At 39.0% G+C, this 15322-nt stretch overlaps 2 protein-coding genes across 21 annotated transcripts in view; one reads left to right on the top strand and one right to left on the bottom strand.

Annotated features, from left to right (window-relative positions):
• Positions 1-11478, top strand: part of slc45a4a (solute carrier family 45 member 4a) — a 70585-nt gene extending 59107 nt beyond the window's left edge. For 2 of the 4 annotated variants that reach the window (XM_072447891.1, XM_072447890.1), the window contains 12 exons: positions 1245-1424; positions 2611-2810; positions 2957-3140; positions 3871-4350; positions 4636-4907; positions 6014-6175; positions 6260-6359; positions 6443-6523; positions 6645-6775; positions 6859-6927; positions 7571-7725; positions 7975-10380. In XM_072447891.1, the coding sequence (XP_072303992.1) occupies positions 1245-1424; positions 2611-2810; positions 2957-3140; positions 3871-4350; positions 4636-4907; positions 6014-6175; positions 6260-6359; positions 6443-6523; positions 6645-6775; positions 6859-6927; positions 7571-7725; positions 7975-8164 (2204 nt within the window). In that variant the 3' untranslated portion in view covers positions 8165-10380. Of the gene's footprint in view, positions 1-1244; positions 1425-2610; positions 2811-2954; positions 3141-3870; positions 4351-4635; positions 4908-6013; positions 6176-6259; positions 6360-6442; positions 6524-6644; positions 6776-6858; positions 6928-7570; positions 7726-7974; positions 10381-10583 lie in introns of those variants that run through there. The other 2 variants (XR_011927040.1, XM_072447892.1) reach the window with 2 other exon arrangements.
• rplp1 (ribosomal protein lateral stalk subunit P1) overlaps positions 1-15322 on the bottom strand; it is a 264746-nt gene that overhangs the window by 136669 nt on the left and 112755 nt on the right. Inside the window, exon 4 of one of the 17 annotated variants that reach the window (XM_072447900.1) lies at positions 3836-3845. The exons of 14 other annotated variants lie outside the window; for them this stretch is intronic. In XM_072447900.1, the coding sequence (XP_072304001.1) occupies positions 3844-3845 (2 nt within the window). In that variant the 3' untranslated portion in view covers positions 3836-3843. Of the gene's footprint in view, positions 1-3835; positions 3846-4609; positions 4620-15232; position 15322 lie in introns of those variants that run through there. 2 more of the 17 variants (XM_072447928.1, XM_072447894.1) reach the window with 2 other exon arrangements.

Genomic DNA, 15322 nt, shown 5'->3' with positions numbered 1-15322 from the left:
AGATGCTTAAAAGGTTTGAGCTTTTACCATCGCCAAACCAAGCCCCTTTAAGTTGACTAATTGATACATAGAACATGTCTTTAGGCAACTGCAACCATTATATGTTCTGCAAAGTATTCTAGATTAAGCTGCCGCCACTGTATATTGAAGCATTATATTATATAGAAATCCTGTGAGAATCTCCTATAGTAATCTTAAAAGCCCGTGCCTACGTGGTGTGTGTGCGTGTTGACATGGGAACCCAGGAGCAGGCAGTTCACAGGGATTTGCTTCCTGTTTGCGTCCTGCTTTCGACCAATCACGTTCAACTTCCCGTCAGCCTGCCTGGCTACCGAGCAGTGCCACTCTATTGTCCAAAACCATAGCACACACCGAAGCTGACTCACCCTTTGACATTTTCTATAAACGTTCCGAACATTAATGCGTTTTTTTCCCATGTCACATCTGGGTCATTCATACCGAGTGAAAGCAGCTTATAAGCAGGTCAGAGATGTTGTGAGGCAGATCAGGTTGATGCAATGCGCTGTGGGTAATGCGTAGTGACATGTGCGTCGAGAAACAAACCTAATCACTTATTGATCAGCCTTGTAGTTCACTGGAAGTTCATCACATCATATGCACTGCGATAACGAGCATTATTTTAGCTGCTGAACAGAATTACACATACAAGATGAGATTAAAATATTTCTGTCGTACGGAACAATTATTCTTACTGAGATCATGGGCAATTTCCAAGCTTAAAAGTGTGAATTGTTTTTGGTCTTAAATTTGTACAGGGAAAGTTTTAATAATTGGGACATTTAGAGACATGGGAATGTTTTATGCATACTTTAATCTACTGTGCATTTACTCCCACTTTTATTATTGTAAAAAGCAAATCGGAAAAGATTATACATTTAGTACTGGAGGTGGGAGATGAACCTATAAAATGCATATCTCCAAAACGCAATTTTTGGAGATAATCGTGCATTTTATACGTTAAAATCTACCAAAATAAAGAGTCAAAAACTGGAGATTAATTGATATTTCTGCCCTTTAATAATTTATTTTATTGTCCATTTAAATTTGTACAGGTACATTTTTAGCACATTCCTGATGCATTGTTAAAATATTGCCTGAATATTGTTGCAAAGAAAAATTCTAATATTCCTTTTTGACGATATCGCTCACCCCTAATTAGTCGTCCTGTATATTTCTGCTGTAAATGGTTGTAAAGCTGATGTTCTTCTTCCCGTGTCTCGCAGGCCTGGCGTTGGGCGACGTGCAGGGCAGTCAGCCGATCGGGATAGTCCTGACCGTGTTGGGAGTGGTGGTGTTGGACTTCTGTGCGGATGCGACGGAGGGGCCGATAAGAGCGTATCTGCTGGACGTGGCCGACACCGACGAACAAGACATGGCCCTGAACATCCACGCTGCGTCGGCCGGTACGATTGTGCAGCCAAACACCAATAATGCAATAGAAAAGGCTAAGTAACTAGATGTTTATGATAGAAAATAATGTGTTTTTGAAAGGAGACGACAATATGGTTCCTAAGTATTTATACAGCCACTCGTGTATAAAAGGTTAGCATTGCCTCGTATATTATTTTGTGTTTCGACTCTTTAATGAGCCACTGGATCCAATTATTTTCACTGCAGGTGAATAGGAAAACATCTTAAGAGATATACATTTGAAACATCTGTTTCTGTATATAAATGTAAGATGTTTTCATATTTAAATAAGATATTTTATGTGTAAAATGCCCCCAATTGCCCATATTGAAATCAGATTTTGATTTCCTGGCTAAATTTGTTGACGTATTGAATATAAAACATTTACAGAGGGGATAAAAGTGGATTATAGGAAATAATAAAACATCTTCAGGTGCCGATTGGACCAAAAAACAAAACACACTAAATAAGTGAGTTTTGCCTTCAGTGTCTCGAATTGCAAACTAGGCCTCATTAATCATACAGATTTTCAATGACAAAATTACAGGTTGATGCCTAATTGAATTATAGTATGTTAAAATATTATTAGTATGTGAAACACTGTTTTAAACCCCTTATGCTTTCTTTATTTATTCCATTTTGTCCACCATCTTATAAAAGGAATCTCTCAAGCTTCTTGATATGCTATAGATAAGAATAAAGCTGTAACCCACTTATTTCCAGTCAAATCAATCATTCTGGGCCAGTTTATACTTCAAAACCTCAAATAAAAAATGACTGTACCCTAAAATAAAATCAATTTGACTTTTATATGGATTCCGTCCGAACATTTCTGATTTATTAAATCCATAAAACTACTTTTTTTGTGAATTTACCTCATGCTTTTAAAAGAGAATTGTCAAAACCCAACTGTAAAAAAGTGCTAATTTTAGTGTCAATCAGACCCATCTCCAGACACCAGCTTTACTCATTCATATATTTAACAAGGACAATCTGTGCAGAGCTTGTTTCTACCTATGAGTAAAACAGACATCATAGTCCAAAACTACAGAGTCTCAGCTTCACAAAGGCTCCAGCCAATAGTTTGTGCTCCAGAGGATTCAGGGACAGCATCAGTTTTAAATGGGGGGTTTTCCCAGGCGTTTTTGGAGTTAAGATCATCTTCTTTCTGTCCCCTAGGTCTTGGTGGTGCGGTGGGATACGCTCTGGGAGGTCTGAACTGGACACACACGTTTCTGGGAGCAGTGTTTAAATCGCAGGAGCAGATTCTGTTCTTCTTTGCTGCCATCCTCTTCACCGGGTCAGTGGCCCTTCACCTCTTCAGCATCGAGGAGCAGCAGTACATGACCCAGCACGACCGCCTTGACCGCCTTGACCAGGTCAGTTCAACTTGACCCCTGAAACCCCACACTCCCCCCAGTCTTTAAACCGGCATATTGTCTGTTCTTTTAGTGAGTTACTTCAAAATCTTCCGTCACGTTCTATCCAAACAGTGCATTTTTCTCACCTCTGCGTCTTCTCTCAGGAGAGCCCAGATCCCACCCAGTCCCAGCCATCGACCAATGGGAGGGCTGGATTACTCGCCCCCAAACTGGAGATGATTGGAGAAGACGAAACGGTGGACAGCTTTGACCTCTATGACCCCTACGGAGATGACCAATCAGAGCACGATATGGATATGGACTTCCTGGAGGTGGAGCTTGTGCGGAGTAAGTAAATGATTGCTTTTCAATTCAGCATGAGCACCCACGTGTTGGAGATCTGATATCGGTGACAAAATTGCTTATTTGATACAATTGTATGTGTCTCTATGTATGATTTCTGTAATTTGGGGCACATTTTGGTGACTTTTAATTACCTGGCCATAGCATTAGTATTGGTATGATATGATGCAATTGGTGTTTGAATGCGCATTTGCTTGATTAGACTGAAGAAACACTAGCATAGGACTGGTTACTGTTTAAAAGTACAAGAAAACAAATGTGTGGTACAGAAAACTGGTACCACAATTATAGAAAGAAAGTTACTTGGCAGTATGACCACAAATTAAAGTACTGCTTTTTGTCAAATAATGATAATTTATGAATCTTATAGGGTTAGTTTTGTTTTTTTGATAGGGTTAGGGAACACAAGTGAATGGTATGTAAAAAACAAATTTAAATATACAAAGCCCTTCTTGCACTGCATATAGGAAAGCTTGCCTGGTAAACTAAAATATTCCTCAAAATAGTTATAAAATGAATGAATAAACAAATAAATAAATGGAGGTGTTGCTTAATTTGAATATTAGCTTCCTGCCTGTTAGATAAGTTATGTCATTCCATGGAATATTACTGATAAAGCAATAACATCTCCATGGAAACAATCAGGTGGTAGACCCTCCCACATAAAACTTGCCACACCCTTCTTTGCCTCTCTAATGTGATGGTCCCTCTCCAGGTAAAAGCGACAGCGTTTTGGCGATGGCCGACGCGACGCTGGACCACATTGAGCACGACTCTTGGTTCCTGTGCCACTTGGAGCCGTCCATCTTTGCCGATCGCCTCTCTCCGTACCACGGCTCGTCACCGCCCGCCTCCACCTCCGTCTTCACCCCGCCCCACTCCACGCCTCCGCCGCGCCGCGCTAACATCCGACGCAGCAGCAGCGCGGGAAGCCAAGACCTGCTCCGCCCACAAGGCCACCACCACCACCACCAGGCGCACCAAACGCACATACCCAAAATATCCCGGCTGTCCATGTTTTTGCAAGAAATGGAGAATGACGACGGACAAGAGGCGTTGCTGAATAATCAACTGAATGAGCAGCGCACGCTGAACGGCCGACTGTTAGCGGGCGTGGCTAACGGTGACGGATCTGGCTGCGATGCTAGCAAGCTCAGCACTAAAGGACAAGCTCACCGCGCTGGGATGGTCAAAGGTGAGAATGGCAGGGATTGGATTTAGGATTAAATGTATTGAAATTGATTTTAAATTTAAATTGGGTCGACTATAATTCATAAATTAGTTCAAATCTATCGAAAAGCGCTATTGGCAGATGAAACGAAGAATAAAAAATGTCATCCCTGGGCACTGTGTAAAGATGTCAGCCAAAGACAAGAAAAGAATATAGAAAGGACAGTACCAGAAACTACAGTTAATAAGGGGAGAGTAAAAGTTAGTAAATGTTATTAACCAATTCTTTGTCCTCTTGTGTGTTTTGCAGCTGCCAGTGCCGGAGCCGCAGTCCGTCACTCTCGTTATCGCCACACCTTCTACCGGCAGCCGTCTTGCACTTTCTCGTACTACGGTCGGGTGGGCAGCCATCGCTACCGTTACCGCCGAGCCAACGCCGCCTTCCTGATCAAACCGTCTCGCAGCATGAACGACCTGTACGAAGTGGAGGCCCGACATCGGAGAAGGAGCAAACAGAAGAACAGACACCGGAGTGGAAACACAAACTCTTCCAGCGGAGACACAGAGAGTGAGGAGGGAGAGGTAAAGACAAAGACATACTAATAACTGTCCTGTTCCCAGTTTAGTTCTGACATAATAGTGGCACAGGTGATTATTACTATTATTATTAATCATAGTATTGGCTTGTATTGCCTTGAGGTTACTTTACTTCATCTGCATCTATTTAATTAATATATACAATATTTTCCCCCCTCCTTTGGTTCATACCTCATTCACATTGTGCAAACATGGTTTATTCCTATTTCAAACCTGTTTTGTTTAGATCTTGTTTAGTCCTGTTCTAGATCTGATGGTACATAAAATGCCAAATATGTGGTACTTTGTTAGTTTGAGAATCACTGGTTTTGACTAAATGAAACAACATTTGGTTATGGGAAATGTTATGGTAAATAATTAAACAAATAATAACAATTCAATGAAAGAAATCCAAGAAAAGCAGAATATATTTGTGTGTGTTTATTTGATGGAAAATTAAAATCTTTGCAGCAAAGAGAGGGAAGACATAAGTCCATCAGGTGCAGCGTTACAATCAGCCCCAAAAGGGGCTGTTCTGGTTACAGTCTTTATTATGTTAGCAGTTTCTCATGGTCTTTTTTTAGCAGTTTCTCACAGAGCTTCATTCAGTCTTTTCCCATAACAGAAGCCACCGGAGTCAGTCTCCATAGTCTTCTCTAATTTTTGTACTACTATACTGCTGTAGTTATTACTGAGTTATTGCACCTCTTGGTTACTAATACTACTACTACTACTAAAAAAGGTAAAAAAAATGTTGATTACAAACCGTTTGACGTACTTGAGGTCAGAACAGGTGTCCATGCAAAATACAAAGCTAGAAGTAACAATTTTACAAGACAAGTTTTTATTTTAATTGGCTGGTCTGTTGTCTTTTTTTATTTCAGTCACAGGTATATTTGGACATGATTCCAGAAACAGTAACACTTGACATGCAGAAAGACTGAAAAGGTGCAAGTGCTGGTCTGCAGCAGGACTTAATCAGCTCGAAAAAAGCCTGACTCTGAATTATTCTTGAACAGCACATGACTCATGACTCTCGGTTCCTCTTTATCTCCAGACTCCTCTCTCTTTGGTCATTTCGGCTCTACACCTTGTGACTCTTTCTTCCTTAGGTTGAGACCACGGTGCGTCTGTTGTGGCTGTCCATGCTGAAGATGCCCCCCGAGTTGCTGCGTCTGTGCGTTTGCCACCTGCTCACCTGGTTTTCCATCATCGCTGAGGCCGTCTTCTTCACCGACTTCATGGGACAAGTCATCTATCACGGAGATCCCACTGTACGCCAGTCAATTCACGAGTTTAATCTGTCAACACTCCGGTCCCAGTTTAATATTTCATTTTTAATATCTTATAACTCCTAGGCTGCGTCAAACACTACTGAGTTTGACAACTACCAGAATGGTGTTCAGATGGGCTGCTGGGGGCTGGTTATTTATGCTCTAACTGCAGCGACATGTTCAGGTAACAGTAAGAACAATTATTCATTGCAAAATTCACATGTTGATTTGTTTAAGTAACAAACTGTATTCCACTTTTTCATGCAGCGATTCTTCAAAAATACTTGGACAACTTTGACTTAAGCATTAAGGTTATTTACATCCTGGGAACACTTGCATTTTCTATAGGTACGTGAACACACAGCGCATCATTAAAACAAGGTATATATATATATATATATATATATATATATATATATATATATGATAAGTTGATATTAACAAAAGCAAAATTGGTCCACTTTCATAGGCACGGCGGTCATGGCGTTATTTCCAAATGTGTACGTGGCCATGGTCATGATCAGCAGCATGGGCATCATCTCCATGAGCATCTGCTATTGTCCCTACGCTCTATTAGGACAGTATCATGAAATCAAAGAGGTATGCGTTTTCGCCTTCCTAAAATTAAGGAATCAGAAGTGTCTTTAAACGTAATTGTGATGTAATATTTTTTGTGTTTTCAGTACATTCAGCACAGTCCTGGTAACTCGAGAAGAGGCTTTGGTATCGACTGTGCCATCTTATCCTGCCAGGTACATCGGCACTTTATTACTTAGACTTTGAATGACTTTATTGATGCACAAGGGAAATTACCTGGACACAGTAGCTCACACATTAAAATAGAGATAAAACATAAACGGTGATGACATTCTAAATAATGGAAGTTGCAAAAAGAGTATAAGAGTACAAATATACAGATTTTGTCCCCTTAGAATTATAGGGTTCTTTATATATTCTTCCGTATATCTTCTGTATATTTTTATCAACATTTTGTAGCATTTTGTTATTTTTCCATGTTGCAATGAGTAAAAACATTAAATTCAACGTTGTGTACCAAAGATCAGCACAATCCTTGCGTCAACAGTTCTTCAAATCTGTTTGAAATATTGTAGTTTTTTTATTTTTCCTTCAAGTACATTATTAAACAGACTTAAACACTTTTTACTTCAGTATATATTTTTCTCCTGTGTCATCAGCAAAAAAAAAACAGTTGTTCAATAGTAGTTCAGTAGAAGTACTCAGGAAGTTGTGAAAACCCTATAATTCTAGGAGGACAAATTGTTTGTGTATGTATAAAATGATAATGATGATAATGATAATAATAATAAGTATAATAATAATAATACGAAATAATACAAAAATATCAATGATTTCTGACTTGCTTTTACATTTCAGGTGTACATCAGTCAGATTTTGGTGGCTTCAGCGCTGGGAGCAGTTGTGGAAGCTGTGGGCAGCGTGCGTGTCATTCCCATGGTGGCCTCCGGGGGCTCTCTACTCGGGTTCTTCGCAGCCTGGTTCCTGGTGATCTATCCATCTCCAAACAGCAGGTAAAATACATGTTCATTTTATAATATCCTGGATTTTTCTGAATTTTATTTGTGTAAAAATGCTAACTTTCTGACAGTTTTAGTCATACTTTTGATCAGCCACATTTGAAGTTGTCTAAAAAAATTTAATTGTTACATTTTAAGACGGGATTGAGCAAATTGCATATCTAATGTGTGTATATGTTGATTTTCAAAACACAAAATCCTTTCAAATGCACAGGTAACAGTTTTTTTTAATTTCTCTTTTAGTGATGCAGATTCAGCCAAAGCTCCAGAGAAAAAAGCCTTGACGACGGCGCTGGAAAATCCCAACGATAACTCTGTCGCCGTGGTCGTCGTGAAGGAGAAACCGAGCTTCTGGAAACTCAACAAAAAGGGGAAGGCGACCAGCACCACCACCACCTCGACGTGTCACACAGAGAACGAGTCTGCGCTGTGATTTGCTAAAAAGACACAAACGTGAATTGACCTTTGACTTTTGGCAGCCTCCGTCCGTATTGTAACTTAAACAAAACCCTCACAAACAGGGCCAGCGTCACACCTGACCAATCTTTAAAAGTTAAAACCACAGTTGGCCATCTTTGAAAGTCCTTCCACTCCTCCTTTCACTGGACTACGGACTGATTAGCCAGAAGTAAATAATTTATTGGTGATGCTTCTGTTTAAGGAGTTTGTGTTCGTGTCTCTCACGGCCTCTAGGAGGTGCTACTGAGCCACCACCTAGAAAATCTTCAGGGGACTTTACCGATGAAAAACACACAATCAAAATCAGTAAAAGACACTGAAAAATGAACGTTTAAAAGCCGCAGATGCTGGAAACCGATCTTCCTCGCTGTGGAGTTGATTGAATGTCAGCGATTTTGGATGTGTGCTGACTTTGTTGAGAATAAATGACAACGAACCTGCTTCGTGGGACTCGTGAGAGCGCTCCACGGCAGTAGCTTTAAGACATTTGGAAGTGGCATTTCTCAAAAGCCTGAATCCGGATCATTGTTGACGCTTGATCCAAAATGTTTAACGTCTTTGTTCAGGGCAAGACGGTTCTGCTCAAGTAGCCTATTGTACACGAATCGGGCATAACACAGTGACCACTTTGTCCCCCAAACTGGCCAAACTTTTGCGCAAGATTGAGAAGGCCAAATGACCAGATCAGATCGTCTCCAAAGTGTTTTTGGTTTGCTGTGGTCAGTATGGAAAGGGGTCCAAGCAAGGATCAAGGGTGATGGGTGGTGGGTAATAATAATCTGATCAATTTAAAGTTAATGCTGGTTTGAAAAGACAGAAATATGGTTCCGCGCATTTGAGAGATGATCATAACGTTATGCCTGATTGGTGTAAATTCATATTAAAATGTATATTGGGTCATTTCCAGGACAAATGAGCATAGATGCAATATGTGCAGTATACAGGGCATTACAATCTTTAATATTTTTGACAGGACGTAGACACATCAAGGTTTAATTTAAGTATTTTAGACAACCTTAATGCTGCATGTCGTACCAAACGAGTGAGGAGAAGGTCTTCCTCCTCCAGCTTTGATTTAGCTTACAGAAGATGCTGTTTTAGCACAACTAGCTGAGCCATTGAGTGTTTAAAAATATGTTCTTTTTGAAGTGGCTTCCATCTTTGTTGTGCTCAACACGATGCCTCGATTGTCGGGAATATGTAGCCTATAAGTACGACAGGGTTGACTTTTAAGTGCGAGTTGGTTCCACTGTATTTTGGGCCAAATGTAATCAGGAAAGCAGTCATTTTGTGTTGTGCGTGAATGAAGGTTTACAAAATGAAACGGCTCGGTGGAGGCATATGGGTTATTATATGCTTGTTATAGCAGTTACAAAAAGATGTGGAAATTGGGATTTTACATGGAGAAATACTTCCATTGTGTTCGGTATGTCTATGTTTAGTCAGATACTATTGTTCGGCTGGCTGGTTTATTCAAAATGTTGGGATTTCGCTCCTGTTCAGATTATAAAAAGTCCATAGTGTTGGTGTTTTGACAAATCAGACCATTAGTTGCAATAACTGCTTTTAAAAACGATACTGGAAAGAAAAAAATATGGGAATTATATGCGATAAAGGCTGTGAGTTTTAACATGCAGATAAATGGCAGTGACGAGTGTAAGCTTATGTTTTAACTATAGGTGGTTTTGGGTTTTAGTTTCAGAGTAAAACAAAAAGAAGAAGTTATTCCATTTTTAAACTTTCAGGTACATTCAGTTAATCTCAATGCAGATTACAGCAAGATTTTGGCTTTGAAATGATCAGGAGTTTTGGGATTGAAAACAGACAAGGACAAACTGTTTCAATAAAACGGGCAGCTTTGCATGCGGCAACAGCAATATGCATGTGACACCAAAGTATGCAGAGAATCTCTCCAGGTTCTTCTGCGCCATTACGGGATGTGTGCGCGTCAAAAATGCATGGCTGGATGTTTTTTTGTCTTCTGTTTAAATTTTTTTTTCGATTTTTGGCCTAAAGTTGACTCAGCGCAGTCTTAAAATCGCATGTGACTTTTGCACAGCTCACCTCTGTTGTTAAAAAGACACTCCCCCGTTTCTAAGGCGACAACAACTGGGCCGCCATACTTGAAGTGTTCCCGTGCAGTCGTGTACGTCTCGTCCCAAGCCTTTTTCTATGTAAAATAACATGTAAAATAACAGATTATATATATATACACATATATATGTATATATATATACACATATATATATATATATATATATATATATATATATATATATATATATATATATATATATATATATATATATATATATATATATATATATATATATATATATATATATATATAAAAACAGACATATATATATATAGACTGGGGAATGTCCTGACAGCGTTGGCCTCGCTCGGCATGCTGGGAAGTTGAGTTCTTGATTCCATTGTCGTGAATGAATGAAGTGGTAAAAAAAGCCAGGAGGGTTGCACCAAACTTGCACATGTTAAACAATAGCATTGTCTCGCAAAAGGAAGAACTTTGGATATTTATTTTTTGAGCTTTCTTGTCTATATAAAGACATTTTTCACTAAGTTTCCAAATGATAATCCCATTTGCTGTTACAGGGGTCGTTCCTAAACAGGTGTGTTAAACTATGTCATCTCAGTGTTTGTTGTTTAAAATCAGAACCGGTTTACACTTTTCTCTTTACAGATGCAATACAGAAAAACATTTATAATAGTCTTTACGCGCTCAGATTTGTGTTTATCTGTTCAGGCAGGGCCACAACACCACAAGAGTTTGCACTTTTCCCGCGTCGGCCATTTTGGCTCCAGCAGGCGTCCGACGCGGGCTCCCAGTGCCAGCTCATCCGCGATCTTTGAATGTTTCAGTTTGTCGTCGTGAGCGGCAACGCAAGGGGCAACGTATTGTTAAATAAATCCACCTCAGCCCGGTTTAGCTCCGCCTTCAGTGAGACGAGAAAGTTGCCTATATTATTCTTTGAAGTTTAGAGGTCGAATCAAGATTACTTAAAGAATGGGAAAGCACGTATGCGCAGTGTACTATAATATAATCTATGCCTTGTTATTTTGGAAAAAAAAAAAGATGTAAATATACTTACTCCTCTTTTAGTTTCTTTTTTTGCTGCTATAAAAAAGATGATTATTTTTGTTAGTTTTGTTTTCTATATAAAGACTGTATATATCTATGTATGTAAATATGCTTGAGCCTTCATATGTAGGACTCTGGATGAACACTGTATTGAAAGCACCTTTAAAATCTGTTCAACTAAACCAATACGACTCCTGTTTTTATTCCTGTTTAACCCTCACTTAAAGCTCTGTCGATCCTCTTAAAATATGGTTTATGCCGTTCTTTGGGTGAGAACTTTGAGAAATACACACAAAGCTAAAACGAACGTGAGAAATAAATCAGCCATTACCACCAGCTATAAGACATCTAAAGGTAAATATAAATATAACCCAATCTGTGAGATAAATCATCATAAATATATTTTGAATAGCCTTCAGTACGACAGATTTTATTGTGCGTAACTAGGTCTAGGGCTGGGCAATATTGTGATAAATATTTAATAAAGTGTAAATTCATCAATTGTGATCTCATTCCTGTGACATTATGGCATTTTGGTCATATCGTATTCAACCAATCACGGTGGATTCTGAACATTAAGAAGCAGATCACTGTAACTTTTTAATCAATCGTTTTATTTACAGAACCCTTCAAAGTTCTTTAAGATAAAAATGAATAGCATCTGAATCGTAAGCAGGAAAGATCACCATTTATAATTCATACACTCAATATCTTTAAAAGAGGTCAGTGACACCATCTGCTGCTTCTTCTGAGACTTCACACGTCTTCACTGTGATTGGCTGACTTCACCCGTCACTCATTCAGACCCTTCCAGAGGCTGACCAATCGCACGAGTGTCTGTGCTTGAATATTATCACAGGAACTAGATCATGATGGGGTTTTTTTTTATTCACATCGCCCAGCCTCAAGTCGAAGGATAATGAAGTTATATCTGCCAAGAAGTCCAGAATAACAATTTAAAAAGCGAGGATAACACAAAAAAGCGAAAGCACTTATTTCCATTGTGGTCCTTGTATAATAAAGTAAAAAGGAAACGTAAAACATGTTAATAAAATACAAGTTTGATTCCTGGCTATTTAGACATTCAAATAAAAAGGTTTTGACTAGAGATTTAAAATGACTTATTTTGAGCATTCTGTACATGACTAGGTAATTGATTCCAGGCTTTTATTCCAGTATATAAAAAAGTGGATTTGCCAAACGATTTTACATGTGGAATCTGAAGAGATGATGTGCTGGAACGTGTATTGATGTTATGCTGGCTACGTGTACAGTGAATATTATTTGATAAATAATTTGGAGCGTTACCATTAAGAATATTGTGAAAAAGATTTAATTTTAGGTAACATATTGACCGTCGTAAAGGTTGAACGGACGATTTTTTTGGCCCAAATTTTTGTCTCATTTCCTCGTGACGTGGACTGCCGATTAGTCCTGCCACGTATCAATCATAAAACGCACCTACCGCTCACCTGCAGCCGCGTGTGGCTCGTCCCCCGAGAGCAGCACAGTTCCGCGCATCTAAGCGCATGGATCTATCATAATATAGTTCCCTCCGTGTACGGGGCAAAATGAAGACGGAGAAAGACAGTTCGAGCTGACGCAGAAGTGGACAGAAATCTACGGGAGACGAGCGATGCGATGAGATCCGTCGCGCTAATAAACAAACGCACGTGTGTGTTGTATCAGTCCGCACATGCGCACTTCCGCCTGCGTTCTCAAATCGCCATTGCACCTTTAAATTCCGAGCCACCAATATGAGTTCTGGCAGGTGCATTTAAAAGAAACCGAATTATTTTGTTTTGTGTACATTGTAACCTAGATTTGTATTTCTTTATGAATCCAGAGTACCATGATGCACTGGCACAGGCAAAATGACACTGAATTAAGGCCGACACTAACATTTTTATTTGTCTCCAAGTTGACATTACCCAGCTTTGACCATGAAACAAACCAAACAGAAAAAAGCAGCATCTAATTAAAACTCATCCCATTATATAAGCTACACTCAGTGATCAGTGACAGGATAAGCAGACGCACGTGGTCCCGTCCCGGTGTAACCTGAGCGCACTGACCTCTGACCCCGACACTCGCTGATGCGCACTTTCGCATCTGCTTTTTTTCTTATGCGTCTGAAATCAGCCGGTTCAAAGCCGCCGTCCCGTGATGCTCTGGGGGCCAAACCGCTGAGAAAAGAGGAATAACTCCGCACAATCGTCTGGTGTTTTGTGCAGAGTCAGGTTCCTCCTCTCCTGCGGGCGAACGCTCCGGGCGCGCGCCGGAGAGACGCGCGGAAACCTGAGAGGAAACACGAAGCCGCGCGTCCGCGTCTCGCCCGTCACACGGCGGCTTTAGCAGACGTTATGGGTAAAGTTACGGGCCGGGAACATGATGTGAAGTGACCGGTAATGACCCGTCCCGCTGCAACTTTACGCTCTGATGTTATGATGTCATCTGAGTCCATTAGTTTGAAATTATAGCCTGAAGATGCAACTTTTACCACTGCATCTGTCAGATTAATTGCATTCAAAAAGATGCAAATACTCGATAGGCTTAAATGAGTGAGTGATGCCATAATAATATATTTAAAAACAAAAACATACCTTCTTTAACAGGTTATAGTTTTTTAACCCACCACTGCCCTCGTCTGGTGAAAGCTGGATAATGCAATACATCTAGGAAAACATCTCCACAAATACTTAATGAAGTTTAGAGTACAAGCAGTTGTGTGCATTGAATATCAAACTACTTACTAAATAAAGTGTAACCTTCTTTGTATGTGAAATTAAATCCAGGACTGATACAATTGTGATCGATTATTATTATTATTATTATTATTATTATTATTATTATTATATTATGTGTGTAACTGACCAACACAGAATAAATGCATCGCTGGCATATGGAGAGTGCAATAAATCTAGGGAAACGTCTCCACAAATACTTGAAGTTAATAGTATTAACATAGTTAATAATTGAAGTTTATAGTACAAGCAGCTGTGTGAATTGAATATCAAACTACTTTAAAGCTCTAAAATAATATATTCAGGGCTTAATGTCGTCCTCAGTTTGGGTAAAGGATTCGGGAAATGTTTTTATGTTTTTGGGTTTTGTCCTGTTACCCCCAACTCATGACACCAGTCCAAATGTGTTCCTGTAAGTAATGATTGACAAAGACATGACAATATTATAGCTCTATTATAACTCTTAACATTAACAGCAGTATTCACAATAAGAGGCTCATTCTGTTCATGCATTTGATCAGGCTTTAATACGTTTTAACAGATTTCTAGTTATTCCAATGTTTGAATTCAGTCAAAAAAAGTGTAACCTTGTAAAATGTTTAAAAAAAACATGTAAAATTCAATCCAGGACTAATACAATTCACTTATGATTGACTATTATTATTATATTATATGTGTAACTGACCAACTTGTTGCCTTAAAGTATTTTACAGAATAAGTGCAGTAATTACTCGTTTTAGAATAATGACATGCCTGGATGTCTCAAAACCTTCATTTAATGGGCATAAAACAAACAATACAATAACTTGTAATGTCATTAACAAAGATACTGTGAGGTATCCATAAAATGTTAAAATATGCAATTTAAGAAACAGTAGAAAAAGCTAAATATTAATAAATGTAAAAAATGTATGTGCAAATTGTACTTTTCAGTCTTTACAGTTTGTGTAATGGGAACGTTTTATGTAGTGTCCAAAACAATATATATGGGGTAAATATAATATGCAGTCTGTGGTTTCAATGCACTTCCCGTATAACACTGATAATAAACAGCTGTAGGAACTGGTATATTCAGCAAAGTTAAATATGTTTTTTGTCTTCCTTGTTTTGCACTTTTCTCTACAGTTGGAAACTCGCTGTGAATTACTTTTCCCAGCAGGTGGAGGTTTCGCTGCGGGAGATTTTGTTGTAAACAGATCTTTGTTCTTCACATGACCGTCACATGGAGTCGAACATTATACATTTCACCTTTTTTCCACTTTTCTTCTTTCTTTTTTTTCCC

The sequence above is a fragment of the Eucyclogobius newberryi genome, unplaced genomic scaffold (assembly GCF_026437365.1).
Source record: "Eucyclogobius newberryi isolate DKJ021-1_F unplaced genomic scaffold, fEucNew1.0.hap1 SCAF_16, whole genome shotgun sequence".
NCBI classification, from domain to species: Eukaryota; Metazoa; Chordata; class Actinopteri; order Gobiiformes; family Gobiidae; genus Eucyclogobius; species Eucyclogobius newberryi.
This window is presented reverse-complemented; position numbering and strand designations above follow the sequence as displayed.